Source organism: Anthonomus grandis, chromosome 17, assembly GCF_022605725.1.
Source record: "Anthonomus grandis grandis chromosome 17, icAntGran1.3, whole genome shotgun sequence".
Classification (NCBI taxonomy): domain Eukaryota; kingdom Metazoa; phylum Arthropoda; class Insecta; order Coleoptera; family Curculionidae; genus Anthonomus; species Anthonomus grandis.
The window spans coordinates 15,374,368-15,399,230 of record NC_065562.1 but is presented as its reverse complement, the minus strand read 5'-3'; the positions used below and the strand labels follow the sequence as shown (position 1 = coordinate 15,399,230).

The 24,863-nt window shown below is 26.6% G+C and overlaps 1 protein-coding gene across 2 annotated transcripts in view; it reads right to left on the bottom strand.

The window, feature by feature from the left end:
* LOC126746226 (protein Skeletor, isoforms B/C) overlaps positions 1 to 24,863 on the bottom strand; it is a 51,115-nt gene that overhangs the window by 4,897 nt on the left and 21,355 nt on the right. Inside the window, exons 5-11 of one of the 2 annotated variants that reach the window (XM_050454379.1) lie at positions 15,831 to 16,090; positions 2,541 to 2,640; positions 1,969 to 2,153; positions 1,720 to 1,915; positions 1,260 to 1,673; positions 1,016 to 1,209; positions 730 to 954 (exon numbers count right to left, since the gene is read on the bottom strand). In XM_050454379.1, coding sequence (XP_050310336.1) covers positions 730 to 954; positions 1,016 to 1,209; positions 1,260 to 1,673; positions 1,720 to 1,915; positions 1,969 to 2,153; positions 2,541 to 2,640; positions 15,831 to 16,090 — 1,574 coding nt within the window. Of the gene's footprint in view, positions 1 to 729; positions 955 to 1,015; positions 1,210 to 1,259; positions 1,674 to 1,719; positions 1,916 to 1,968; positions 2,154 to 2,540; positions 2,641 to 9,777; positions 10,481 to 15,830; positions 16,091 to 24,863 lie in introns of those variants that run through there. The other variant, XM_050454380.1, reaches the window with a different exon arrangement.

The window sequence follows — 24,863 nt, the reverse complement described above, 5'->3', positions numbered from 1 at the left end:
GTTAAGACAAATTTTGTTTTCTTGATTCCAGGCAGTTGATCATGACCATTTTTCAACTGCATGGAAAAATGATCGCGATCAATACCTAAAAAAATTATCATAATCAATTGCCTTGCATAAAAATAAAATCAGGCAGTTGAAGAATTGTCATAATCCACTGTATGGAATGTAATGTTATTGACTATACACGATACACGATGGTATAAACTTATTTTATTTTTATGTTAGTGTGAGTCAGTATGCAGTTTTTTGTATTTATATATTATTATAGGTCTGATGATGCCCTAATGCGGCAAAACGCGTAACCTTTAAATAGACGCTTGATTATGAGACTTGGACTTTGAGTTTACTTTCTCCTCCCCTTTATTTGTCTTTTTTTGCATTTAACTGCCAGGACAATTTTTTTTTTAATTGCAGGCACTTAAATTCTTTAACTGCCTGGCAAACTTGTCGTGATAAACTGCCGGTAATGAAATGGACAAATTTTGTTTTAATCTTAGGCAAAGAGCAACTGATGATGATAGTTTTTCATTAAAATTGTTTCAGGCAGTTGAAAAATTATCATGATCAACTATACAGCGAACAAAATTACGTAGAAAAAATCCAGGTGATCCAGGGAATGGGAGGAAAATCATGTAGCATAGATGAAAAACTCCCACAATAACAATAAAATATCTAACCACCTAAAGATATAAAAAATGAATACTTTATAAGGTATTAAACATTTACATGATAGTAAACAGTATCGGGGGTGTCATCGTCTGGAGTCCACTCGATTATTCCAGGCTCTCCATTATCACACTTAAGCTCCAGATGGCGCTGGTAGGCACCGAAAGATTCAAAATCGTCGGCCTCGATGTCACCCGTGGGAGTCCAGTTGCACAACCTCCCTGTTCCCGTGGGAACCGGTTCTCCCGTTTTATCGAAACTCACCCCCGAGAAGATCGTGATGTTCTGCAAACGATTTAATTCGACGTAATGGGATGTTTATTTAAATAATGAGCATAAAAAAGACCTTTCGCTCCTCAGGCGTTTTATAGACGTAACCTCCAATTGGATCATCGGTGATGTAAAAAGGGTGGTATTTGGCTGGTATGCTGGAGTCCTCACCACCCTCGGTTATAAAGGTGTAGGTCTTACCCCTTACCACGTGGATTTCCGGGATTAGTAAGCCGTTTATGTACCAGGAAATGCCCCAGCCAACGTGCCCTGGAAAAAAGTATAGATTCCACTGGAATTCTCCAGACTAAATAAATTACCTGTGATGGCTGGATATCCTCTTTTTCCTCCAGTAGGTCCCATTTGTGCATAAAATACTCCGTTCTCCGGCTCATTACACTCAATCGGAGGGATGTACCAAGGCTTCACTGTACTTTTTACAGGGGTCGGGGGTGGTACTGTACCCCTTTGGCCGCCCCTATTACTAACTTTGGTGCGTGTGGGTTGGCTTCTTGTTGCCTGAACCTCTTCGGCATCTTCTGTGGTTGCTACCGGTTGTCTTCTGTTGCCGGAACCTCTTCTTCTATTACCAGTCTCTTTCCTTCTTTGACTGGCTGGTTCCGGTTCATCTTCTCGTCTGGAGGGTGCTACAGGTATTTGATGGGGTTTCGAATGGTTTTCTGGATTGGGGCAGTTCCATTTCGCCGGACGAGCAAACTCGATAAAACTATCACCTAAAATTAACATTGATTAGATGCCTTTCAAGAGTGCTTAATCAACCTTTAAGGTAACTGCTATGGAAAGACACCTCGTCCCTTTGGTTTAAGGGTCCTACAGCCCAAATTATCGCTTGCGATTGGTTGGTGTAAATCGGCTGGTCGTATTGGTCAGAAGCTTTTAAGGGTCTCTGGTAGGTCACGATGGAATAACCGTTGACCATAGCGGCGTTCAACAGTCTGACGTTGTTGGTGTTCTCCTGTAATTCAACCGAATGAAAATGATGATTCAAGGGGTTATAAGGATTCTTACTTCGAATTTGTTGTCTGGGCATGATCCTGATGGTCCAGAGCATTGCGCCTTGTCTTGCAAATAGTAGTCTTCCGCATAACCTTTCAGGGTCTCCTTGTCTACCCAGGCGACCACCACGTCTCCTCCTATCATCTCGCTTCTGGATACGTCTCCCGAGAGTCCAAAGGACATATATTCTCGATCATCTGAATAATGAATCAGTTTGTTAATAGTGTTTAATGTCTCTGCTTAAGATTTTCTTATGATTAGTTACTACAATGATCTAAGAATAAAGAATAGATGATTTAAGAAGAAGTAAACTTGATTGACTGCTTTTTTATAGCTATTGCAACAAATAAATCCGAATAACGATTCAAGTTATTTATCTTCGATTGCACATCGGCCATCATCGTTTAAGTTTACTTGACCGACTCTTCGTCTCGACCTAAAAAAGGCAACGGGTCGTGAATTTCCATTCTCCGACCCTGACTGATCTGGTAATTTCGGTCCGAAGAGCTGAATTTTAAAGTTCAACCCGATCAATGATTATCTAAGTGTTTTTTGGAGAATTTATTTAATTTATTGGGACTTACCTAACATTCCGACTAATTGTAGGACGATGCTCTCGCCAGCTACTGCCCAACGTACTTCGAGGGCCAGTTTGTCGTTGAGCACTTCGCAGTTGAGTTTTGACTGGAAAAAATTGAATATTTAATGAATAATGAATAATTCTAGTAAATGAATAAGGAGATTTAACGAATAAATTATTATATTATTAGTGGCTTTGCAGTTTTTTAATTGTTTATGGATATTCATTCATTAAATTCGTGTGTTTTTTGTTGGCAGATTTATTCGCTAAATTTGCCAATAACAAGTTCTGATCAATTGTCAGTATCAGTTTCATAAGGATTAATTTTTGTTCAAAAAATTAAATTTATTCGTTAATTTAAAAAATTTTATTTCATTAATTTATTTAATCCAAATTGTGAATTTATATTACATTATTTGTTTTCGTTGAATTAAATAATTTGTTAGAGGTTTTTTATTTACTATATCATTAATTAAACAATCTGAAAATAATGCATCATTAGGTAAATTTATTCATCAATTTGTTAATATTTATAAATTATTTGTTTAAAATTGTTCTCATGTTTTTGCAGATTTATTCGTTAATTAATACATAGTTAATTATAAATCACAGAACCAAAATCAAAAGTTGCCTTTAAGGACTAATAACTAAATAAACATATCTAGAAGCTGACTTTTTTATAAATTTATTCATTAAAAAGTAATTATAAAATACCGCAATTAATGCAATTTTAAAGAATACATTTCTCCAAAAAAAAACGAACAATTTTAGCACTGTGCGTATGTGAAATTAACAAATAAGGCTTTTTTCGAGATAATTTTTTTGAACTAGCTTCCTAACTAAAAGAGTGAATAAATATTTCAAAATGTTAATTATAATGCAAATTTAAAGAATAAATTCTTTTAAATTTAAGAATTTAGATTATATGCCCTTAATGAATAAATTTACTAAAAAAGAAAATATTTTTATTGCCTTAATAAAGTGACATTAACGAATAAACGGGTTTATTCTTGAAATTTTGACGATCTTAAATTAACATTAATGAATATAGTAATTCTGTCAATGACTCAATGCTTAAACTAATCAAAAGATAGTTAAGACTTAACCAAAAAATCAACCGTTTTTAGTCTTAATTTAATGATTAAAGTTTCTAAAATAGAAATTAAAAAAAACGATCAGTTTTAGCAATGAATTTAAGTGATATTAATGAATAAAAGAAATAAATAGTCTTAAATTATAAACCGTAAATTTCGTTCAGAGGAATTTAATGAATAATTCTCTAAACAAGGCGAATATATCTATCGCTTTAACGGAGTGAAATTAACAATTAAAGATATTATTCTTGGAATTTTAAAGGTCTAAAATTAATATCAGCTGACAAAAAAATCTTTTTTGTTTTTAATATTAACAAATAAAGTTTCTAAAATGCAAAACGTTTGTGGAAACACAAGTTACGTACCTAATGAATAAATTTTTCCGCACTAAATTTTTGAAATTAATGAATAATTCAAAAATTTGGTTCACATACATTTAATGAATAAATTTGCTAGAAATAGCGAATATTTTTATTGCTTTAATTGAGAAACATTAACAAATAAGAAGATTTTTTTTGAGTTTTAAATTAACATTATTGCATGTTATTCGTCAAACGGCTTATTGCTGAAATTAGTAAAATTCTACTTAATACTAGAACAAAAAATCAACCGTTTTTTATCTTAATTTAATGAATAAAGTCTCTAAAATGGGAATAAAAAAATGCAAAAACCTAAATTAAGAGCCTAATTAAAATTTTCCAAAAAAAAATACGAAGAATTTTAGCAATGTATTTAGCTGAAATTAATAAATAAAAAAAATATTTTAAAAAGAAAGAATTCTCTTAAAATTAGGAACTTAAAAATAAATTTGCTACTATATTTTCAATGAATTTTAATGAACGGGTTTCCATTAACGAAACATTAACGAATAAAGGCTTTCTCGAGATTTAAAATTAATATGATTGAACTAATTCCTTAGTAAAATTATAACTAATATTAGACCAAAAAATTAACTTAATATTTATTCGTTATAGTCTAGGAATAAAAATAGTTATTTTCTTATTATTATAAAGACAATTATTCATTAAAATCACATGTAAATTTGATTAATGGCGGTTCATTAATAAGTAATTTTTTTTCAAATTGTTTATTTTTTGTCTTTTTCAGCGAAATTATTCGTCACAGTTCCGTGACTTAAGTTAGAATAATTATTTTCTAATTCTATTCAGATAGTTATTCATTAAATTTTTAATTTTCTTAGTATTTATTCGGTCATTCTTCTGACTTATTTTTTTTGTTATTTCTGAGTATTAACGAGTCTTTTAGTTATAGGAGCAACGTTTGAACTTATTTAATTCATTAAAACAATTAATTATTTAAATTCTTAAAATCTTTTCTTTCAGAATTTTATTCTTTAAAAAATTAATTACTTTAACTCACATTTAAAGTTTGTGCCTTTTAGTTCATTTTTTAATAATTTCTTATTATTTTAACAACTGGATTTATTCATTAATTTTCTCTGATAAAATCTGTCAATTTATTATTTTTTGTAATAAAAATTATTCACTAGAGTTAACTAGATCATTATTCGAATATTTTAATAAGAAATTCATTCATTAAATTCACTTAAAAATATGATTATTAGCTGTTAATTACAATCACAAATTTTAAATAATTTTGTTACATTTTCTGAGAAATTATTCGTAAATTCTTCTGAGTAAAATCTTGAAAATATTACTTTTTTTATTTCAGAGAATCAATGATTATTAAGTATGGAACCAACATTTAAACCTTTGCTTCCACATTTATTCATTACGTTTCATCAATTAAGTTTTCTTTACGCTTTTATTCGTTTAAAAAATCAATTTATTTAATTCACATTTAAAATTTTTGGAGGCATTATTTATTAAAATGTCTGTAAGTCCCTGTCGTTTTTTTTAATGTATTTTTTTTTAGTAAAATTATTCGTTAAAGTAACTTTGTTAATGACTCTCTTATTCAATTATTCTTACTCATTAAACTCTCATAAAAATAATGATTATTGGTTGTTCATTACAATGAAAATTTATGAAAAATTTTTTGTTAAATTTTCTGGGAAATTATTCGGTTATTTTATTTCAGAGTATCTATGAATTCAATTACCTATACGACCAACATTTATTCTTTACAATAGAATAATTAGTTGCAGTAGTTAATTATTGAAACATTGTTTTAACTAATGTTTTTTAAGAGTTTATTCATTATAGTACAATCAAATTACTTAATATAGTTTATAAATTAGAACTTTTTCTTTGATTTTATATTTTTTAGTTCAGAATAATTATTTCTTTAAGTTGTAACTTTAATTAACCGCTGTTAGTTACAATCAAACAAATCAATTTTTTTTTTAAGAAATTATTCGTTAAATATTTTGTCTGAAATCTCGTAATAAGCAACAACATTTAAATGTTTTTTTTTAAATTACATTTATTCCTTAATTTTAGAATATTTTTTCTAATATGCCAGATTTAAATAAACTAAAAAATATAAACTATTTTAAATGCCCGGAATATTAAGAAATTTACTCCAAAAACGTGGAATAAAATAAACAATTGCGTCAATTATTATTTAATATATTGCATGAATTTTAAATAATTTTTGTTTTTATTTCACGCTTTTGGGGTAATTTTTTGAAAATATTCAGGCATTTGGAATATTCGTTAATTTTATTTAAGGCTTCCAGAATAATTATTTAGAATCTTTCAGGCACTTGAAAATAATTTTTGGTTTTATTTCAGACTTAATTTTAAAAAAAATTACAGGCAGTTAAAGTCAATTCTTTAATGTTTCAGACATTTTGAATATCCGTTAATTTTTTCAGAGAAATTATTTATTAAAATTACATATAACTTTAATTAAAGGCGAATAATTACAATTAAACAATTTTGTTAATTTTCTGTAAGATATATTCGTTAAATATTTTAACTGAAAATCTCATAATTACGATCAACACTAAAATATTTTCAATCATATTTATTCCTTAGATTATAAATTAATTAATGATTATAAATTATTTTAAATTAAATATTTCAACTAATTCATTGATTAAACTCATATTTTTCCAGGAATTACTTGTTGTTGCATTAACGTTAATAAATAATTATTTATTTTCTTCCTAGGAATTAATGAATTGTAAAAAAATGGGAGAATTTTTTAATTAAATTATCAATATTTGTATCTGCCTGTGCATTAATTTTTTGCAAACTTTTCACATTTGTGATAAAAATCTCAAGCTTATTCATTAACCTTATCTTGATCCATATCTCCCAATGCATCTACACGACTTTGATTAACCTTACAGGTCAAAAAAACACCACCCAAACTAACATTAACCCAGGGCCAAACTCACCCTGCAGTGATCTTATCTACCGCAGCCCACATTTCAACCGTGTCATCCCTTACACAATAAATCACTCAACCCTGCCCCAGTTACCCCCCGAAATATCTTATTGGATCGTAAACTGAGACGTGCAATTTAATCGTCATGCAGCAATATATTAGATCCATCTACACCTTCCCCGGTTATTATGGGTTTAGCAGATGATCTATTGACGTTTAATTTATGTCTTTAAAAGGTATCGCGAAACTAATGTTGCTGCTAATTGATTTGTTCGATGATAAATGTATGCCGTTGAAATTCGAACGTGTAGAACTGGTTTTGGGAGTGACAGGTATTCGGGTTTAAAGATTAATTTTTACGGCCTAGTTTCCACTATTATTTCAACGTTAGACCGATAAATAGGAATGATTTTATTTATTAATTATAGTGCAAGTGCAACTTCCAGGAGGTATATCTTGCAAATCATAGTAAACACAAAAAAATACCTTAAACTGGTTTTGTACTGACTTTGTTTGCAGGAGTAGAAGCTTTTGTTATAAAAAATAAACAAAAAATATTCTATATACAAAAATAAATATTTTAGATAGTGTATTTGACGTCGTTGCTTTAATATTCCTGGCATTTGGAATAATCGTTAATTTTAAGGCTTTCAAAGTAATTATTTGAAATATTCCACGCATTTGAAGTCATTTCTTAAACATTCCTGGCATTCGAAATAATCGTTAATTTTTATAAATATTTCAAAGTAATTATTTAAAATTTTCTAGGTATTTTTGATAATTTTTGATTTTATCCTAGACATATGAAATTATTTCTTTAATTTTTTTTTTAAATATTCCTGGCACTTGGTAATTTTGTAAATATTTCAGGAATTTCAAATTTCAATATACTGAAGAATAATAATTATTTCAAATGCTTGGAAATTAAGTACTAAAAATTAAAAATTATTTCATATTAATCAATTAATATTTCATGCATTGCAAATAATTTTTATTCCAGACATTCCAGCGATTTTATTCCAGACTTAGTAATTTTGTAGGGCTCCTTTATTGATAAATTTATTGTCGTTGGCATTAAACATCGTTTTTCTAAATCTTCATATTCTTGACTTTATTCTTATATTATGCTTGATTTTTCTTTTATTCCAGACTTTTGAAATATTTTTTAACAATATTCCAGGCATTTCAAGTAATTTCTGTCATTTTCCCGATATTTGGAATATTCGTTTCAATTTCAATTTCAAAGAAATTTTAATTAACTGTTAACTAGTCGAATTTTATTTAAGGCTTTTGGAGTAATTATTTGAAATATTGCAGGTATTTGAAAAAAAATATTCCAGACTTTTGATATAATTTAAAAAAAAATATTTCAGGCATTTACTGTTTTGTAATTTTATTTAGGGCTTTCAGATTAATTATTAAAAATCTTCGAGTATTTGAAGTCGCTTCTTTAATATTCCTGGCATTTGGAATAATCGTTAATATTATTTAAAATTTTCAAAGTAATTATTTAAAATATTCTACACATTTAAAATCATTTCTTAAATACTCTTGGCCTTTCAAATATTCGTTAAAGTTATTGAAGGCTTTCAGAGTAATTATTTAAACTCTTTTGAAGTAAATAAAAAAATATATTCCAGGTATTTGAAATTTGAATATACTGAAAAATAAAAATAATTTCAAATGTCTGGAATATTATTTTTTTATAATTTTTTTCCAAAAAAGTGGACAAATTTACAAATTATTTTATCTTAATCAATTATTATATTAATATTGCAATGCAAATAATTTTTGATTTTATTCCAAACTTTCATAGTAAGTTTGTATGTTTTCTAGAATTCGTTTATTAATAAGTTTGTTGTCGTTGGCATTGAACATCGTTCTCCTAAATCTCCATACTCTTGACATTATTCTTATGATATGCTCGAATATTCTTTTATTCCAGACTTTTGAAATATTTAAAAAAATATTCCAAGCATTTCTTTAATATTTCTAACATTTCAAATATTCATTAATTTTATTAAAGGTTTTCAAAATAGTTTTTAAAAATCTTCCAGGCATTTGAAATAATTTATTTAATATATTTCTGGAATCAATCGCATTTTATTAAAAGCGTTTAAAATAAGTGTTCAAATTCTTTTAGACAGAATATTTTTTGATTTTATTTTAGATTTTTTGGAATTATTTGAAAATATATATTCTAGATATTTGAAGTTATTTCTCTCATTTTTCTGGTATTTGGAATATTCGTTTAAAATTTTAATCAAGTGAAATTTTAAATATCTGTCAATCAGTCGAAATTTATTTAAGGCTTTCAAAATAAATATTTTAAAAATTCCACGCATTTGAAGTCATATCTTAAATATTCCTGGCATTTGAAATATTTGTTAATTTTATTTTTATTAAGGCTTTCAGAGTAATAAAGTCTTTCAAATCGTTTCTTTAATATTCCTTGGATTTGGAATATTTGTTATTTTTATTTAAGGCTTCTAATGTAATTATTTAAAATATTTCAGGAATTTTAAATAATTTCTTTAATGTTACCAGCACTTGGTAATTTTTTAAATATTCCAGAAATTTGAAAATTGAATATACTGAAGAATAAAAATTATTTCAAATGCCTGGAATATTATTTTTTTCCAAAAGCGTAACAAAAATTAAAAATTGTTTCATATTAATTAATTATTATTTTAACATTTCATGCATTGCAAATAATTTTTAATTTTATTCCAGACTTTTATAGTAATTTTGTATCTTTTCCAGGATTAATTCATTCATTAAAAAATTACCTTAAACTAATTGATTTTGTTTGACTTAATAATAAAACGATTTATTGCAATAGTAGAAGCTTTTATTATAGAAAATAAAAGAAAAATATCTTATATACAAAAAATAAATATATATAAAATATAAAAAAAGGAAACTGGCCTTAGACAGGTAACACATCACACTATAAACGAATAATTTTCACAAAAATCACAGCATTTCGTAAAGCCTCGAAATCACTTCAATAATAGAGAGCAAAAGTATAAATAAACTCTGAAACGTTATAACAATAGGAGCATTAAAGCACATCAGCAGCAAATAGAATTATTTACAATCAATAATAAGCATTAAAAAAAAATAAATAAATAATATAATAATAATAATAAACCCACTCTACCCCACTCTAACCAAAAGGCACATAACCTTGCGGTACACGATTCTGTTGCAAATCGAAGCGATGCTGTTGATACTGAACCGGTTGATACCCCAAAGGCTGTTGATACTGTCCAACGAACTGTTGAAGAAACGGAGAGCGTTGCTGATCGTATGTTCTTTGTTGGACATACTGTTGCTGTTGCTGTTGCTGTTGATAAGGTAAGTTCTCTTGGTGCGGGTAGATTTGGTTATAACGACGCTGGATTTGATAGTTTACGGGGGGGCGGTAAGTGGTGGGCGGCAAGTGTCCCCCAAACTGTGGTGGCCTGTGCACCGCCACCTCTCTCTGGTTCGTTGGATAGGCGTCGGGCGGTAAAACCTGCTGCCGATTCTGGAACAAGAGAGGGTGGAGGTTAAAGGCTTTTTTTTTGTTTTTTTTTCGGGGTGGGAGAAAGGGGGACACTTCAAGGTATTTATTGGTATTTTTTAATTTCTATTCCAGGAGTTGACGAAAAAATCCTTTCAGATGTTTAAAGTATTTTGTATTTGTTCGGACATCGATTTTCCAGCTGGAGTTTTCCTTGCAAGCAACTCAGATAATTTTTTATTTTAATCCAGATAACTTTCATAGCAATTTTGTATGTTTTCCAGGATTCCTTCATTAATGAATTTGATGTCGTTGTCATTGGACATCGTTTTTATAAATCTCGATCATGTGGATTTTATTCTATATTTTCGGATTTTTTTAAAACTATTTCAGGCACTTGAAGCGAGTTCTTTATTATTTTTGGCATTTAAAATATTCGCTAATTTTATTCACAAGTCTTTTAAAATAGTTATTTAACACATTCCAGGTATTTGAAATTTTGGTTGTATTTTCAGACTTTTGGAATCATAATTTTTAGGGTATTTGTTAAGTTTATTTAAGGATTTTAGAATAATTAATTAGAATTATTTAGGCAATTGAAATATATCTTGATTTAATTTTAGACTTTTTGAATAATTTTATATATTTATTGCCTTATTATTATTATATTGCCTATTTATTATATAATATATTGCCGACATTTGAAGTAATTTTTTTATATTCCTGGCATTTGCAATATTCTTGTATTCAAGGCTTCCAAAGTAATTATTTAAAATATTCCAGATGTTAAAAGTCATTTCTTTGATATTCCTAATATTTAGAATATTTGATCATTTTATTTAATGCTATTAGAAAAATTATAAAAAGTTTTTTAGGCATTTGAAATAGTTTTATATTTTCTTTCAGAGTAATTATTCAGAATATTTCAGACATTTAAAATATTTAATAGTTATGTTCTAGACCTTTGGAATAATTTTTAAATATTATTCCATTCCAGGCATTTAAAATCTTCCAGGCATTTTGAATATTATTTTATTTTAATTTAGACTTTTGGAATCTTTTCTTTTAATTTTTAGGGCGTTTGAAGCAATTTCTTTAATTTCCTGGTATTTGGAATATTTATTTTAATTTGAATCTAGAAAACTTTAATTAATTAGTAATTAGTTAAATTTGGAGTAATTATTCAGGCATTTAAAGCCATTTATTTAATAGTTCTGACATTTGAAATATTGGTTAATTTTATTCATAAGTTTCAAAGCAGTTTTTTAACATTTTCCAGGCAATTAAAATAATTTTTTTAGTTTTATTTGCAAACATTTGGAATCATAATTTTTAGAATATTCCAGGCTTTTGAAGTAATTTCTTTATTATTCCTGGCATTTGGAATATTTGTCAATTTCATTCAAAGCCTTCAGAATAATTAATTAGAATCTTTCAGGCAATTGAATAATATTTGGATTTTATTTTAAACTTTTCGAATGATTTTCTAAAAATATTACAGGCATTTGAAGTAAATTTCTTTATATTCCGGGCAATTGCAATATTCCTTAATTGTATTCAAGGCTTCCAAAGTAATTATTTAAAATATTCTAGATATTTAAAGTAATTTCTTTAATATTCCTAATATTTGGAATAGTCGATGATTTTAATTAGGGCTTTTGGAATCATTATATAAAATCTTCCAGGCATTTGAAATAATTTATTTAAATTTCCTGGTATTTTAAATCTTTCAGGCATTTAAAGTAATTTCTTTAATTTTCCTAGTATTTGAAATATTCGGTTAAATTTTAATTAATTATTAATCAAATTTTATTTAAGGCTTCTGAAGCAACTACTTAAAATCTTCAAGGTATTTAAAATAATCTTATATTTTCTTTCAGAATAATTACTCAGAATATTTCAGACACTTGAAATATTTAACAGTTATGTTCCAGACCTTTGGAATAATTTTTCAATATTATTCCATTCCAGGCATTTAAAATCTTTAATTTTTACACTTTTCATTTTTTTTCTAATATTCCGAGCATTTGAGGTAGTTTCTTTAATTTCCTGGTATTTGAAATATTTATTTTAATTTGAATCTAGAAATTTTTAATTAATTAGTATTTAGTCAAATTTTCGGAGTAATTATTTACAATTTTTTACGCATTTTAAGCCATTTCTTTAATATTCATGACATTTAGAATATTCGTTAGTTTGATTCATAACTTTCAAAGCAGTTTTTATATATTTGCATAGAAAATTTTATTTCTAGGCAATTGAAATAATTTTTGGTTTTATTTGCAGACTTTTGGAATCATAATTTTTAGAATATTCCAGGTATTTGAAGTAATTTCTTTATTATTCCTGGCATTTGGAATATTTGTTAATTTTATTCAAAGCCTTCAGAATAATTAATTAGAATCTTTCAGGCAGTTGAAATATATTTTGATTTTATTTCAAATTTTTCGAATGATTTTATAAATATATTACAGGCATTTAAAGTCATTTCTTTAATATTTCTAATATTTTGAATATTCGATGATTTCAGTTAAGGCTTTTAGAAAAATTATATAAAGTCTTCCAGACATTTGAAATAATTTCTTTAATTTTCCTGGCATTTCAAATCTTTCAGGCATTTGAAGTAATTTCTTTAATTTTCCTGGTATTTGAAATATTCGTTTTAATTTCAATTAATTAATAATCAATTAAATTTTATTTAAGGCTTCCGGAGCATTTACTTAAAATCTTCAAGGCATTTGAAATAATTTTATATTTTCTTTCAGAGCAATTAATAGATTCAGAATCTTCCAGACATTTGAAATATTTAATAGTTATGTCCCAGACCTTTAGAATCATTTTTAAAAATTATTCCATTCCAGGCATTTGAAATAAAATTTTATTTTACTCCAGATTTTTAGAATCTTCTTTTTTTAATATTCCAGGCATTTGAAGCAATTTCTTTAATTTCCTGGTATTTGGAATATTAATTTTAATTTGAATCTAGAAAATTTTAATTAATTATTAATTAGTCAAATTTTCGGAGTCTTAATTATTTACAATTTTTTTGTCGTATTTTTACAATTTTTTGACGTATTTAAAGCCATTTCTTAAATATTCCTGACATTTGAAATATTTGTTAGTTTTATATATAATTTTCAAAGCAGTTTTTTAAAATTTTCCAGGCAATTGAAATAAATTTTGGTTTTATTTGCAAACATTTGGAATCATCATTTTTAGAATATTCAAGGCTTCCAAAGTAATTATTTAAAATATTCCAAATATTTAAAGTAATTTCTTTAATATTCTTGGCATTTGTAATATTTTTGATTTAATTTAAAGCTTTTAAAGTAATTATCTAAAAAATTCCAGGTATTTGAAATAATTTTTGATTTTCTGCTTTATTTTACGATTTCAGAATAATTTGTTAAAATCTTCTAGGTTTTTGAAATAATATTAATTTTTATTGTACAGTGTTAAAATAATTTTCTACAAATATTTTAGGCATTAGTCATATTCAGGCAAAGTCTGTATTTTTTTAATATTCTAAAGCCTGGTATTTTAAAAATTCGTTCATTTAATACTTTTGGAGTAATTACTTGAAATCTGCCAGATTTTTAAAATAATTTTTGATTTTATTTTAGACTTTTGGAATTATTTTTTTAAAATATTTTATGCATTTAAAGCCATTTCCTTGATATTCCTGGTATGTGGAATAATCGAAGATTCTATTTAAGACTTTTAAAATAAGTATATAAGATCTTCCAGGAATTTAAAATATTTTGTAAAATTTTCCTGATATTTGAAATATTTGTTTTAACTTTAAGTAAATAAATTTTAATTAATTATTAATTAATCAATTTTTATTTAAGGCTTTCGGATTAATTATTTAAAATCTTCCAGGCGTTCTAATTTTTAATTTTCTTCCAGAGTAATTATTTGAAATCCTGCAGGCATTTAAAATTATTCCATGCCGTGCATTTAAAATCTTTTATTTAATATTCACAGCATTTGAAATCTTCCAGGAATTTGAAATAATTTTCGTTCTTACTCCAGACTGGTAGAATAGATTTCAAACTTTTTATATGTTCCAGGTATTTGAAGTAATTTCTTTAATTTTTCTGGTATTTGGAATAGTTACTTCAATTTTTATTTAGGAAATTTTACTTAACTAGTAATCAATCAAACTTTAGGAGTAATTCCTAAAAAATCTTCTAGATATTTAAAGTAATTTTTTAAATATTCCCGACATTTAGAATATTCATTAATTTTACTGTAAACTTTCAAAGCAATTTTTTAAAATTTTCCGAGGAATTGAAATAATTTCTGATTTTTGGAATATTTTTCAAAAAATAATCCAGGCATTTAAAATGAGTTCTTTAATATTTCTGACCTTTGGAATATTCGTTAATTTTATTAAAGGCTGTCACTGTATTTTCAAGGAATGTTCCAAGCATTTGAAATAATTTTTCATTTAATTCCACGGTTTTGGAATCATTTTTTTAATAATCCAGGCATTCGAAATTTAAATACACTAAAGAATAAACATTATTTCAAGTGCCTGAAATACGTAAACAATACTTCCAAAAGCGTGAAATAAAATAAAAAATCATAAGTTATTCCATGACTCTCGATTAATTTTTCATTTTATTCCACGTCATTGGAGTAATTTTTGTATTATTCCAAGCATTTTAAATGTGAATAAACAGAAGAATAAAAATTATTTCAAATGCCTTTACAAGTGTTGGAGAAAAAACAAGTTTATTTTATATTAATTTATGTTAATGAAAACTTTAATAGCCTAGAAATTTCAAATATAAATAAACTAAGGAATAAACATTATTTCAAATGCCTGAATAATTTAAAAATTACTCCAAAAGCGAGGAATATAATAGAAAATTATTTCATAATCATAAATGATGGTTTTAATATTCAAGAAATTTCAAATAATTTGTGACTTAATTCAACACTTTATTTTTCTGTATTTATTAATTTTTTTATATTGTATTATTTTTTGTAACAAATAAATTATTTAAGTTCTAACCATTTGAAATAATTTTTAATTTTATTTTACGTTCGAGGCGGCATTTTTATTATTCCATACATTTGAATAAATTGAAGAATAAAAATTATTTCAAATTCCTGGAATATTAAAACAATTACTCGAAAAGTATGGAAGGCATTTGAATTTTTTTTTTTTGAGGACATTTAATGTTTTTTAGACAATCAGATTAATTTTGCCTAAATGATGAATGACTACTGAAATATCTCTCTACCAGTCAGTTGAAATTTTAAGAAAACACTAACGAAACCTATTTTCTATTGTGTTCATATTGAATTTTCCCGTAAAATTCTCTACTTGTTTCGAACACGTCAGTTAACTCAAATGACTTACCTGAGGGCTAACCCCAAGCATTTTCAAGCTGGGAGGCACGTTCAAGTTGGGTGGAATCTGAATATGACCGAAATCGACGGTGAATTGTTCGCACCAGATGCCAAAATGGCCGATATCGAAGACGGTGAGGTCTCCGGGTAGGGTGAGCACCACCGTTTTTCCATCGTATCTTCTTAGGGGTGTTTCTTTGCCGTTTTCGTCTGGCACTCGGATACCTTGGGGGGTGGGATTAGGACCACGACCCACCCAAAATTTACCATCTGAAAAATTGAGGATAAAATGTTTGGTAAATTTTTTATTGTTAGAGCACGAATTTAATGAATAAATTTGTTAATAAACGTGAGAAATTGTTACGAAAATTAACCAACAGACAGTTGAAATAAAACATTTTCTGGAAATTTAAGTTATGGAAACCAATAACGAAAGAAAATTTATAAGAATAATTTAAATTTTATAAAGAATTTAATGAATAAATGCTGCTGATTGCACAAATTAGAAGAATAAATTTCATGAAATTTAATAAACTATTTCTCATTTGGATTTGAAAGAGAAATTCTTACAAAACCAAGTTATAGGCATTTATTGAATAAATTTGAAACAAGATAACCGAATGAATAAAAACTTTAAATTTATTGGAGAATTTAATAAATAAATTATTTAGGGTACACAAATTAAAAGAATTAATATCCAAAAAAATAGGAAAATATTGGCCCTTTGGATTGAATGTAAAAATTTGGAAAAAAACGAATACGTTTAATTAAAATAATTTAACATAGAAAATATAATGAATAAATCCTGTACAGAAATTCAAAGTCTAAATTTCCTAAAAATTAACAAAATATTGGCTAGTTATCCAATTTATAAGCATTTTTAATTAATAAATTTAAAAAAACTAAGATTAAATGTAAACTACAAATTTTAACATTAACGAAGAAATTAATGAATAAATCTTGTTAGTTACACAAAATAAAAGATAATTTAAAATATTTACGTAATGTTGGCTATATAGATTTAAAAGGGAAGTTCACTGAAACAATACCTGAATAAATTTTGGGAATAATAAATTAATTAAATAAATAAAATAAAAATATTTTAAATGTATTATAAAATTTTTTGAGTAAATCGTCTGTGTTACAGAAATTCAAAAAATACATTTTTTAAAAATTAACAAAATGGATTTGAAAGCAAAATGATTTAAAATACAAGTTGGTTGCATTCAAAATAAATTAAAAAAAAAAAATTAAGGAATAAATTTATCAAAAATAATTTTAATTTAGAGAAGAAAAATGTCTGCCATTTGGATTTAAAAGAATATTTAATGAATAAATTTAATAAAAAAACGAATAAATCTGATTAAAATATTTTAAATTTACTGGAGAATTTAATACTTATATCCTATATGTAATATTATTCCTGTTGGTTACACAAATTAAGAGAATACATTTCCCAAGAATAACAAATATATTTTCCATTTAGATTTGAACGGGAAATTCTTTGAAGTGATGCAAAACCCATGTTATATATATTAGATATATTTAAAAAAAATTCACGAATAAATTTGATTAAAATAATTTTAATGAATTTATTACAGCAGAAATTCAAAGTATATTTTTTTTTTAATTAACAAAATATTGTCATTTAGATTTAAAAGAGATATTCTTTAGAATGATACAAAATTAAAGTTATAGGCACTCAATACATAAATTAAAAAAAATTAATGAATAAATTTGAAAAAAAAAATAATAAATTTTATTAAAATAATTTAAATTTAATGGAGGATTTAATGAATCAATCTGTTGGTTAAAAAATATGAATGTAAAAGAAAAATTCTCTAAAATCACGGAAAATGCAAGTTATAGGTATTTAATAAATAGTTTTAAAATAATTAACGAATAAATAAGATAAAAAATATTAAACTTTAAAAGGATATAATGATTCTACAAATTAACACAATAAACTTTTTACAAATAGACAAAATATTGGCAGTAGAGAGGAAATTATTTAATGATGAAAAAAAAGATCTAACTAAAGTTATTTAAATTTAATGAATAAATCCTGTGTATTACAGAAATTTAAAGAATACAAATCTTAAAAATTAACGGAAAATCGACCATTTAAATTTTAAAAGGAAATTCTTTGAAATGATGCAATATTAAAACCATAGGCATTTAATGAATAAATTTGAAAAAAAATAACGAACAAATATAATACGAATATTTTAAATTTAACGGCGAATTTAATGAATAAATCTGGTTGGTTTTACAATTTAAATGAAACTGAAAATTTTGTCAAGCAAAAAAAAAAATGTCCATTTAAATTTAAGACGAAAATGCTCTAAAACGATACAAAATACAGATGATAGGCATCTAATAAATGAATTTAAAAAAAAATTAACAAATAAATTTAAAAAAAATATGTTAAATTTAACGGAGGATATAATGAATAAATCATATATGCTACACAAAAAAAATTTATATTTTTTTGATAAACAAAATATTGGCCATGCGGATTTAAAAAGGAAATAATAAATGTTACAGTCATTTAAAATATTTTTGGATAAATATATTTGAACCTGAAAGAGCATTTAATGAATAAAATAATTTAATTTATTATAAAGAGTTTAATGAATAAATCCTCTATATTTTGTAAATATTGTCCATTTGGATTTAAAAAGGAAATTCTCTGAAATGATGCAAAATGGAGGTTATAAACATTTAATGAATGAATTTAAATGAAAAATAAATAAATTTGATTAATACAATTAAATTTTAATGAAGAATGTAATGAATAAATTCTGTGTATTTAAGAAATTCAAGGGATACATTTCTTAAATGTAAACAAATAAATATTCATTTGAATTTAAAAGGTAAATTCTCTAAAATGATGCAAAATCTAAGTCATTGACAGTCAATAAATAAATTTGAGAAAATTAATCAATAAATATTTTAAAAATAATTTAAGCTTAATGAAGAAAGTCTGTGTGCTAAAGATAACAAATTTCTTAAACAACAACAAAATATTAGCCATTTGAATTTGAAAGGGTATTTAATGAATAATTTTGAAAAAAATAGAATAAATTTACTAAAAATTTGAGCCATTTAAATTTGAAAGAGAAATTCTTTGGAATGAGGTAAAATGTTGTAAGTTAGTTATAAGCATTCAATGAATAAATTTAGAAAAAAATAACGAATAAAGATAGTAAAAATGATTACAATTTAATGACTAAATCTTGTTGGGTACACAAGACCTAAAAATTGGGAAATTATTGACCATTTATATTTTGGGAAAGAATTTACCGAATAAATATTTAAAAAAAATCCTAAAAGTGTCCATTAGGAATTAAAAATATTTTTAATTCAGATTTAAAAAAGAAATAACGAATAAATTTAACCTAAATAATTTAAATTTAACGGATGAATAAATCCTATTGGGTACACAAATTTAAAGCATAATTCTCTGAATTGAATTGAATACAAAATTCAAGTCATAAGAATTTAATGATTTAAATTGGAACAAAGTTACGAATTAATTTAATGAAAACATTTTAAATTTAACCGAGAATTTAATGAATAACTCCTGTGTATTCAGAGAATACATTTCTTAAATATGAACAAAGAATTTGCCAGTTGAGTTTAAAAGAGCAATTTTCTGAAATGGTACAAAATCCAGGTATAACCATTCAATGAATATATTCTAAGAAAATTTAATATATGAGTTAATTAATAATTTAATTTCCAGGAAAAAAAGGAAATTATTCAATTAATTACAATCAAGGTACAAAATGTTAGTCATACAAATTAAATGAATAAGCTTCCTAAATATGAACAAGGCATTGCTAATTTGTACCTGAAAGAGCATTTATTGGAAAAATTGACAAATAGTAAAAAAATCCTTGAAAAATGTATATGCCAGTTAAGTTGCAACACATTGGCACCCAACATATCAATAAGAATTTGAATAACTAACGAACAATCAATCAAACTTCATAATAGGATACCAATTGTGATAACACTAATAGCCTTATTTATTTTTTCGATTAATCCTCCCGGCAAAGAGAAATCAGCTGAAGGAAACTAAACGGTAAAGACAGACGTTGTCTCTGTATCTTTAATCCTCTTACGGCAGCATAGTCTTGCAACTTGTCCCGGCAATAAGGGGATTAGAAAATGACACTCCGGGTAACTATTATACGCAAGAAACAAGGGAGGAAAGGGCTTATTTTTAGCCCTGAGACGGCAGTAATTAATCAATCGAGAGAAAAGAAGTCGGAAATTGAAAATGAATTTTAGTTAAGGAAATCGGATTTGTTTTAATGAGGTCCTGGCTGGATTCGATGTGATTGGAAATAGTTATAGAGATATTTTTTGAGTGCAGAATTTGTGTCTTATTAAACTTTAATTTTTTTAATTATTTTATTAATTTACCCATTTAAATCACCCTGTATATAAACATCTAATTTATATAATTATTCATTAAATTGTTGCACGGTGAAAGTCAAAACAGTAATAAATAATCAAGCGTGTAATTTCACTTATACTATCAACATTTCTTGCTATGTGAAACTGGTTTTGCCATTAGACGTTCATATCATTTTACTTTACTGCATGAGGTTTTAAATTTAATAAAACGAATGCTGCAAGATCTTTGTTATAATCGGATTATAACAAAGGATTTAAAAATTTGGCTATTTGGATTTAAAAGGAAATTCTCTGAAACATTTTCTCCGACTGTATGTAAAATATACTCTTGAAAATTATCAAAATTTCAAGCCTATTATGTTATAGTAAACTCATTTTTGTTCGTTTTTTGGAATAAATGTGTTATTGCAAAAATAATATAATTTGAATCTGTCCTATATTTAAAAAAAGAAAGCTACACTCATATTAATCTACGAGGTAGAAATATCAATCAAACAAATAAAAAACAAAAAAGCAGTGGGACCAGACAACATAGAGGCTGAATGTTTAAAGCTCTTGGATGATGAAGGAATGACCTGGATTACTGTGATCTTTAACTCTGGAAATATCCCCGGAAAATGTCCTCAATCATACTCTATAGCATTGCCTAAAAAACCTGGAGCAAAGTACGAGGAATATTGAACCATTAGACTGATGAGTTTTATGCTATAATTTTTTAAGTAAAATCATCTACAGGAGATTTTACAATAAATGCGCAGAACAGATATCCAAAAACCAGTTTGGTTTCATAATTACAGTCGGAACCAGACAGGCACTTTAGGGTTTATCATATATTCATCATATGCAATGATATTAGGACATATGATGAATCTATGTTAAGTCCCCATACATATATTATAATAAAACTTGACCAAAGTATTAATTTTATAAAATAGTTGAACTTTTTAATGCAACGTGTTACGATTATCACCTTTGGCAAGCAAAAACGTAAACGTTAATAAATTCAGTGGAAATAGTGAATTGTCTGGAAGAGAGGAAATTACATGAGGAGGATTATGGACCACAAAACCTAATCGTCGAAGAGGACAAAACCTATCTTCATTTATAAATTTGACTTTAAAATATTATATGGATTTGTAAATATTATTTAATTTTTTGTTTATTAGATAAATATATTACACTTGCATTTAACATTCAGTACAAATAAATAGAGTGAACTGCACCAACAGACGGAAAAGATTATACAAGGTGTCTACTATAAAAACCGCCAAACTTTAAGAGGTGATTAAACAAGTCATTTGCAACAAAAAAGTCGCATAACATTTTTTCGAAAAATTGTTGGTTCTTCTGGTATTTAACATTTTTTGATTTTATCAAATTTCGTTTTTTTTTTTCATATAAACAAGAATATCTCCGTTATTCTTACCACCACATAAAATTTAGATATACCATCTGAAAGAGAATTGAATTTGCTATAAGATGGGTATATTTAAGTTTTTGAGTAATTTTTTATACCGGGTGTTATTAGAAGTTAAATGTAACATTTGAGAAATATGCAAAATTAGTGGTATCTTCTTCGTTGTCGTTTTTCTAAAATTTGGTAAATAGGAACATGTTTTTTTTTAGCAAAAACTACTGCATTTAATATGCTTTCCAATGATATACTTACTTTTATGATAGATATTTGTTTTCACAGTAATATCGTGGGCAAAAGAAAGAAAACTCTTGTTCAATACATTTGATGCATTTTTTTTCTGACACTATCAACAACCTGTTCAAGTTCAACGCATTTTTGTCGCATTTCATTGCAACACATACTAATTCGATGAATTAGTTCGTCTCGAATATTAATGTTAATACTATAAACATTAGATTTTAATGTGCCCCAGACATAAAAGTCAAGGGGGGTAAGGTCAGGCCTTCTGGGCGGCCATCTTACCGGACCATATCTTCCGATGCATTTCTCCCCAAAGCATTGATTCAAGGAATTTTGCACAATTCTGCCATTATGGGCTGGAAAAACGTTCATTTGAAACCAAAGTTCCTGTCTAGCGGCTAAGGGGAAAGTCAGCAAGGTCATTATTTAATAAATATCATTATTAAATCTCATTAATCGTAACCATACGTTGACCCTTATCTCATGCTGAAAATAACAACAGTCGCATGAAGGTTTTCTGTATGCCATATATGGTTATTTATTAAATTCATTATTCCGGCTCTTGTAAATGTTGCTTCATCTGTCCAAAATATTTAATCTGTTCCCCACTCTTGCAACTTATTCAAGTACCACCTACACAGTTGAAGCCTCACCTCACCATCCACCGGCAATAAATTCTGGACCTTTTTCAAATGAAACGGATGCAAATTATTTTTTTAAAAACTCTATGTACAGTGGAATGGTGAATCCTTAATGCAGCACCAATGCGGCGAGTACTTCTAGATCTATCTTCTGTAACAGCTCTCATAATCGCAGGTTCTTGTCTCCAGCGTTGACCCTTTTGAGCACCTTCTCTAATCCGCAAACCTCGAAAGGAACCAATTTCCCCACAGTGTCTGAACACTTCTGCAAATGTACTTCTATGGGGTTGCCGTCTATTAGGAAAACGAAGCGCATACTCCCTTGCTGCCTCCCGTGAGTTTCCATTTGCGACACCGTAAATAAATAAGATGTCCCGATATTCAATGTTTGTGAAACTAGGCATTATTTTTTAAGCACGTTTAAATCAAATTACTTATTTAACTACTTTAAGTCAAAGTGAAAACTTAATGACAGTTCTTGTCAAATTGTAAATATATATGCTTTTGTTTTAAAATCAAGTAATACATGGTTTGTGAATTTCCTTCTTTTGCGGATTCATTGCCATTTACAAAAGAAGGAAAACCTGCCTTTTTTCTTAAAGAATGAATATCGCGATATGCTATTTGTTTACGGCTTCTTTAATGGCAATTTGTGGAATACTCACCGCATTGGTGCTCAAAAGATCAAGAAATATAAAATTTGAAAATTTTTAATTTTTGTGGTTTTCTTTCTTTTGCCCATGGTATTGCTGTGAAAATAAATAGCTATCACAAAAGTAAGTATATCATTGGAAAGTATAAGTATATCTCAAAAAAACATGTCCCTATTTACCAAATTTTAGAAAAACGACAACGAAGAAGATACCACTACTTTTGCACATTCCTCAAATGTTACATTTAACTTCTAATAACACCCGGTATAAAAAATTACTTAAAAACTTAAATATACCCATCTTATAGCAAATTTAATTCTCTTTCAGATGGTATATCTAAATTTTATGTGGTGGTAAGAATAACGGAGATATTCTTGCTTATATGAAAAAAAAACAAACAAATTTGATAAAATCAAAAAATGTTAAATACTAGAAAAACTAACAACTTTTCGAAAAAATGTTATAGGACTTTTTTGTTGCAAATGACTTGTATAAAGTCAACCTCTTAAAGTTTGGCGGTTTTTATAGTAGACACCTTGTATAAACGTTTATAAAAAAATCGTTGAGTTTATTAAGGACAAAAAGTATTTCGTATAAACGGTTTCTTTTTTAAATAAGCATTTCAAATAAAAACGGTGTATTTTTGGAATATCTATTGGCTTATTATAACCGGTTTAATTTTCTTGAAAAAATAAGTCAAAATCGTTTTTTTCTGACGCCTAGATAAATAAAGATTTTCAAAAAGAATAAAAATTATAAAACTGAATTTAATTTACTATAATATTTATTTTAAAATATTACTAAATCTTAGGGAAATTCTTAATTTTCACGGTTTAAATATGCCGAGTGTAATCCCACTAAAAATATGGGAATTTACAATTTTGTATTAAGTTAATAGTTTTCTGTCCCTGTTGCACATAGACCCTTTCACTCTTTCATCAGCGCATCTTATTAGCCACTTGAAAATGGTCGAGTTGTAGTAAATTTAACTCATTGCAACCTAATATTCTAACTTTATTTTATTACCTCACTATTAGTATTTTTTTTTGATTCTTTAGGAAAACTTGTTAAATTCTTTACAGTAAGTCAAGATCAAAAAAAATGGAAGTACTGTTTTATTTATTTCTTCCTATACAGATGCTTACATCTAGGGGAATATAATTACATAATTCAAATTCTATTATAATAACTTATTTTACTGTTATATATTATGAACCCAACTCCTGAAAGGAAAGATAATAGAAAATCATGATTTATGTAAAATAAAGGAATGGTTTTATAACATGTCAATAACTATCAACATACAAAAGACCAAATATATAACATTTACTTACTCTAAAAAGAACAGACTCGGATTTACAAACTTAACCATAAAGCACCACCTAATTAATATACAGGAAACCCAACATATCTCGGGGTATATAGAAATATTAATTTAATGCAGTGGGATGTTCATATTAAAAAAACTGTTGAAAAACTGAGATCAATAACATTTAGGTTCAAACAAATAAAAATCATATATATTATCCTTTGGTATATTCTCATATTCAGTACGGAATGCTTAGTTGGGGAGGTGCCTATGATACACATATTAGAATATAGGAAGTGATGCAAAGGTTGAATTTTAAAGTATTGTTTAACAAAAGAAATACTTATTGGAAATA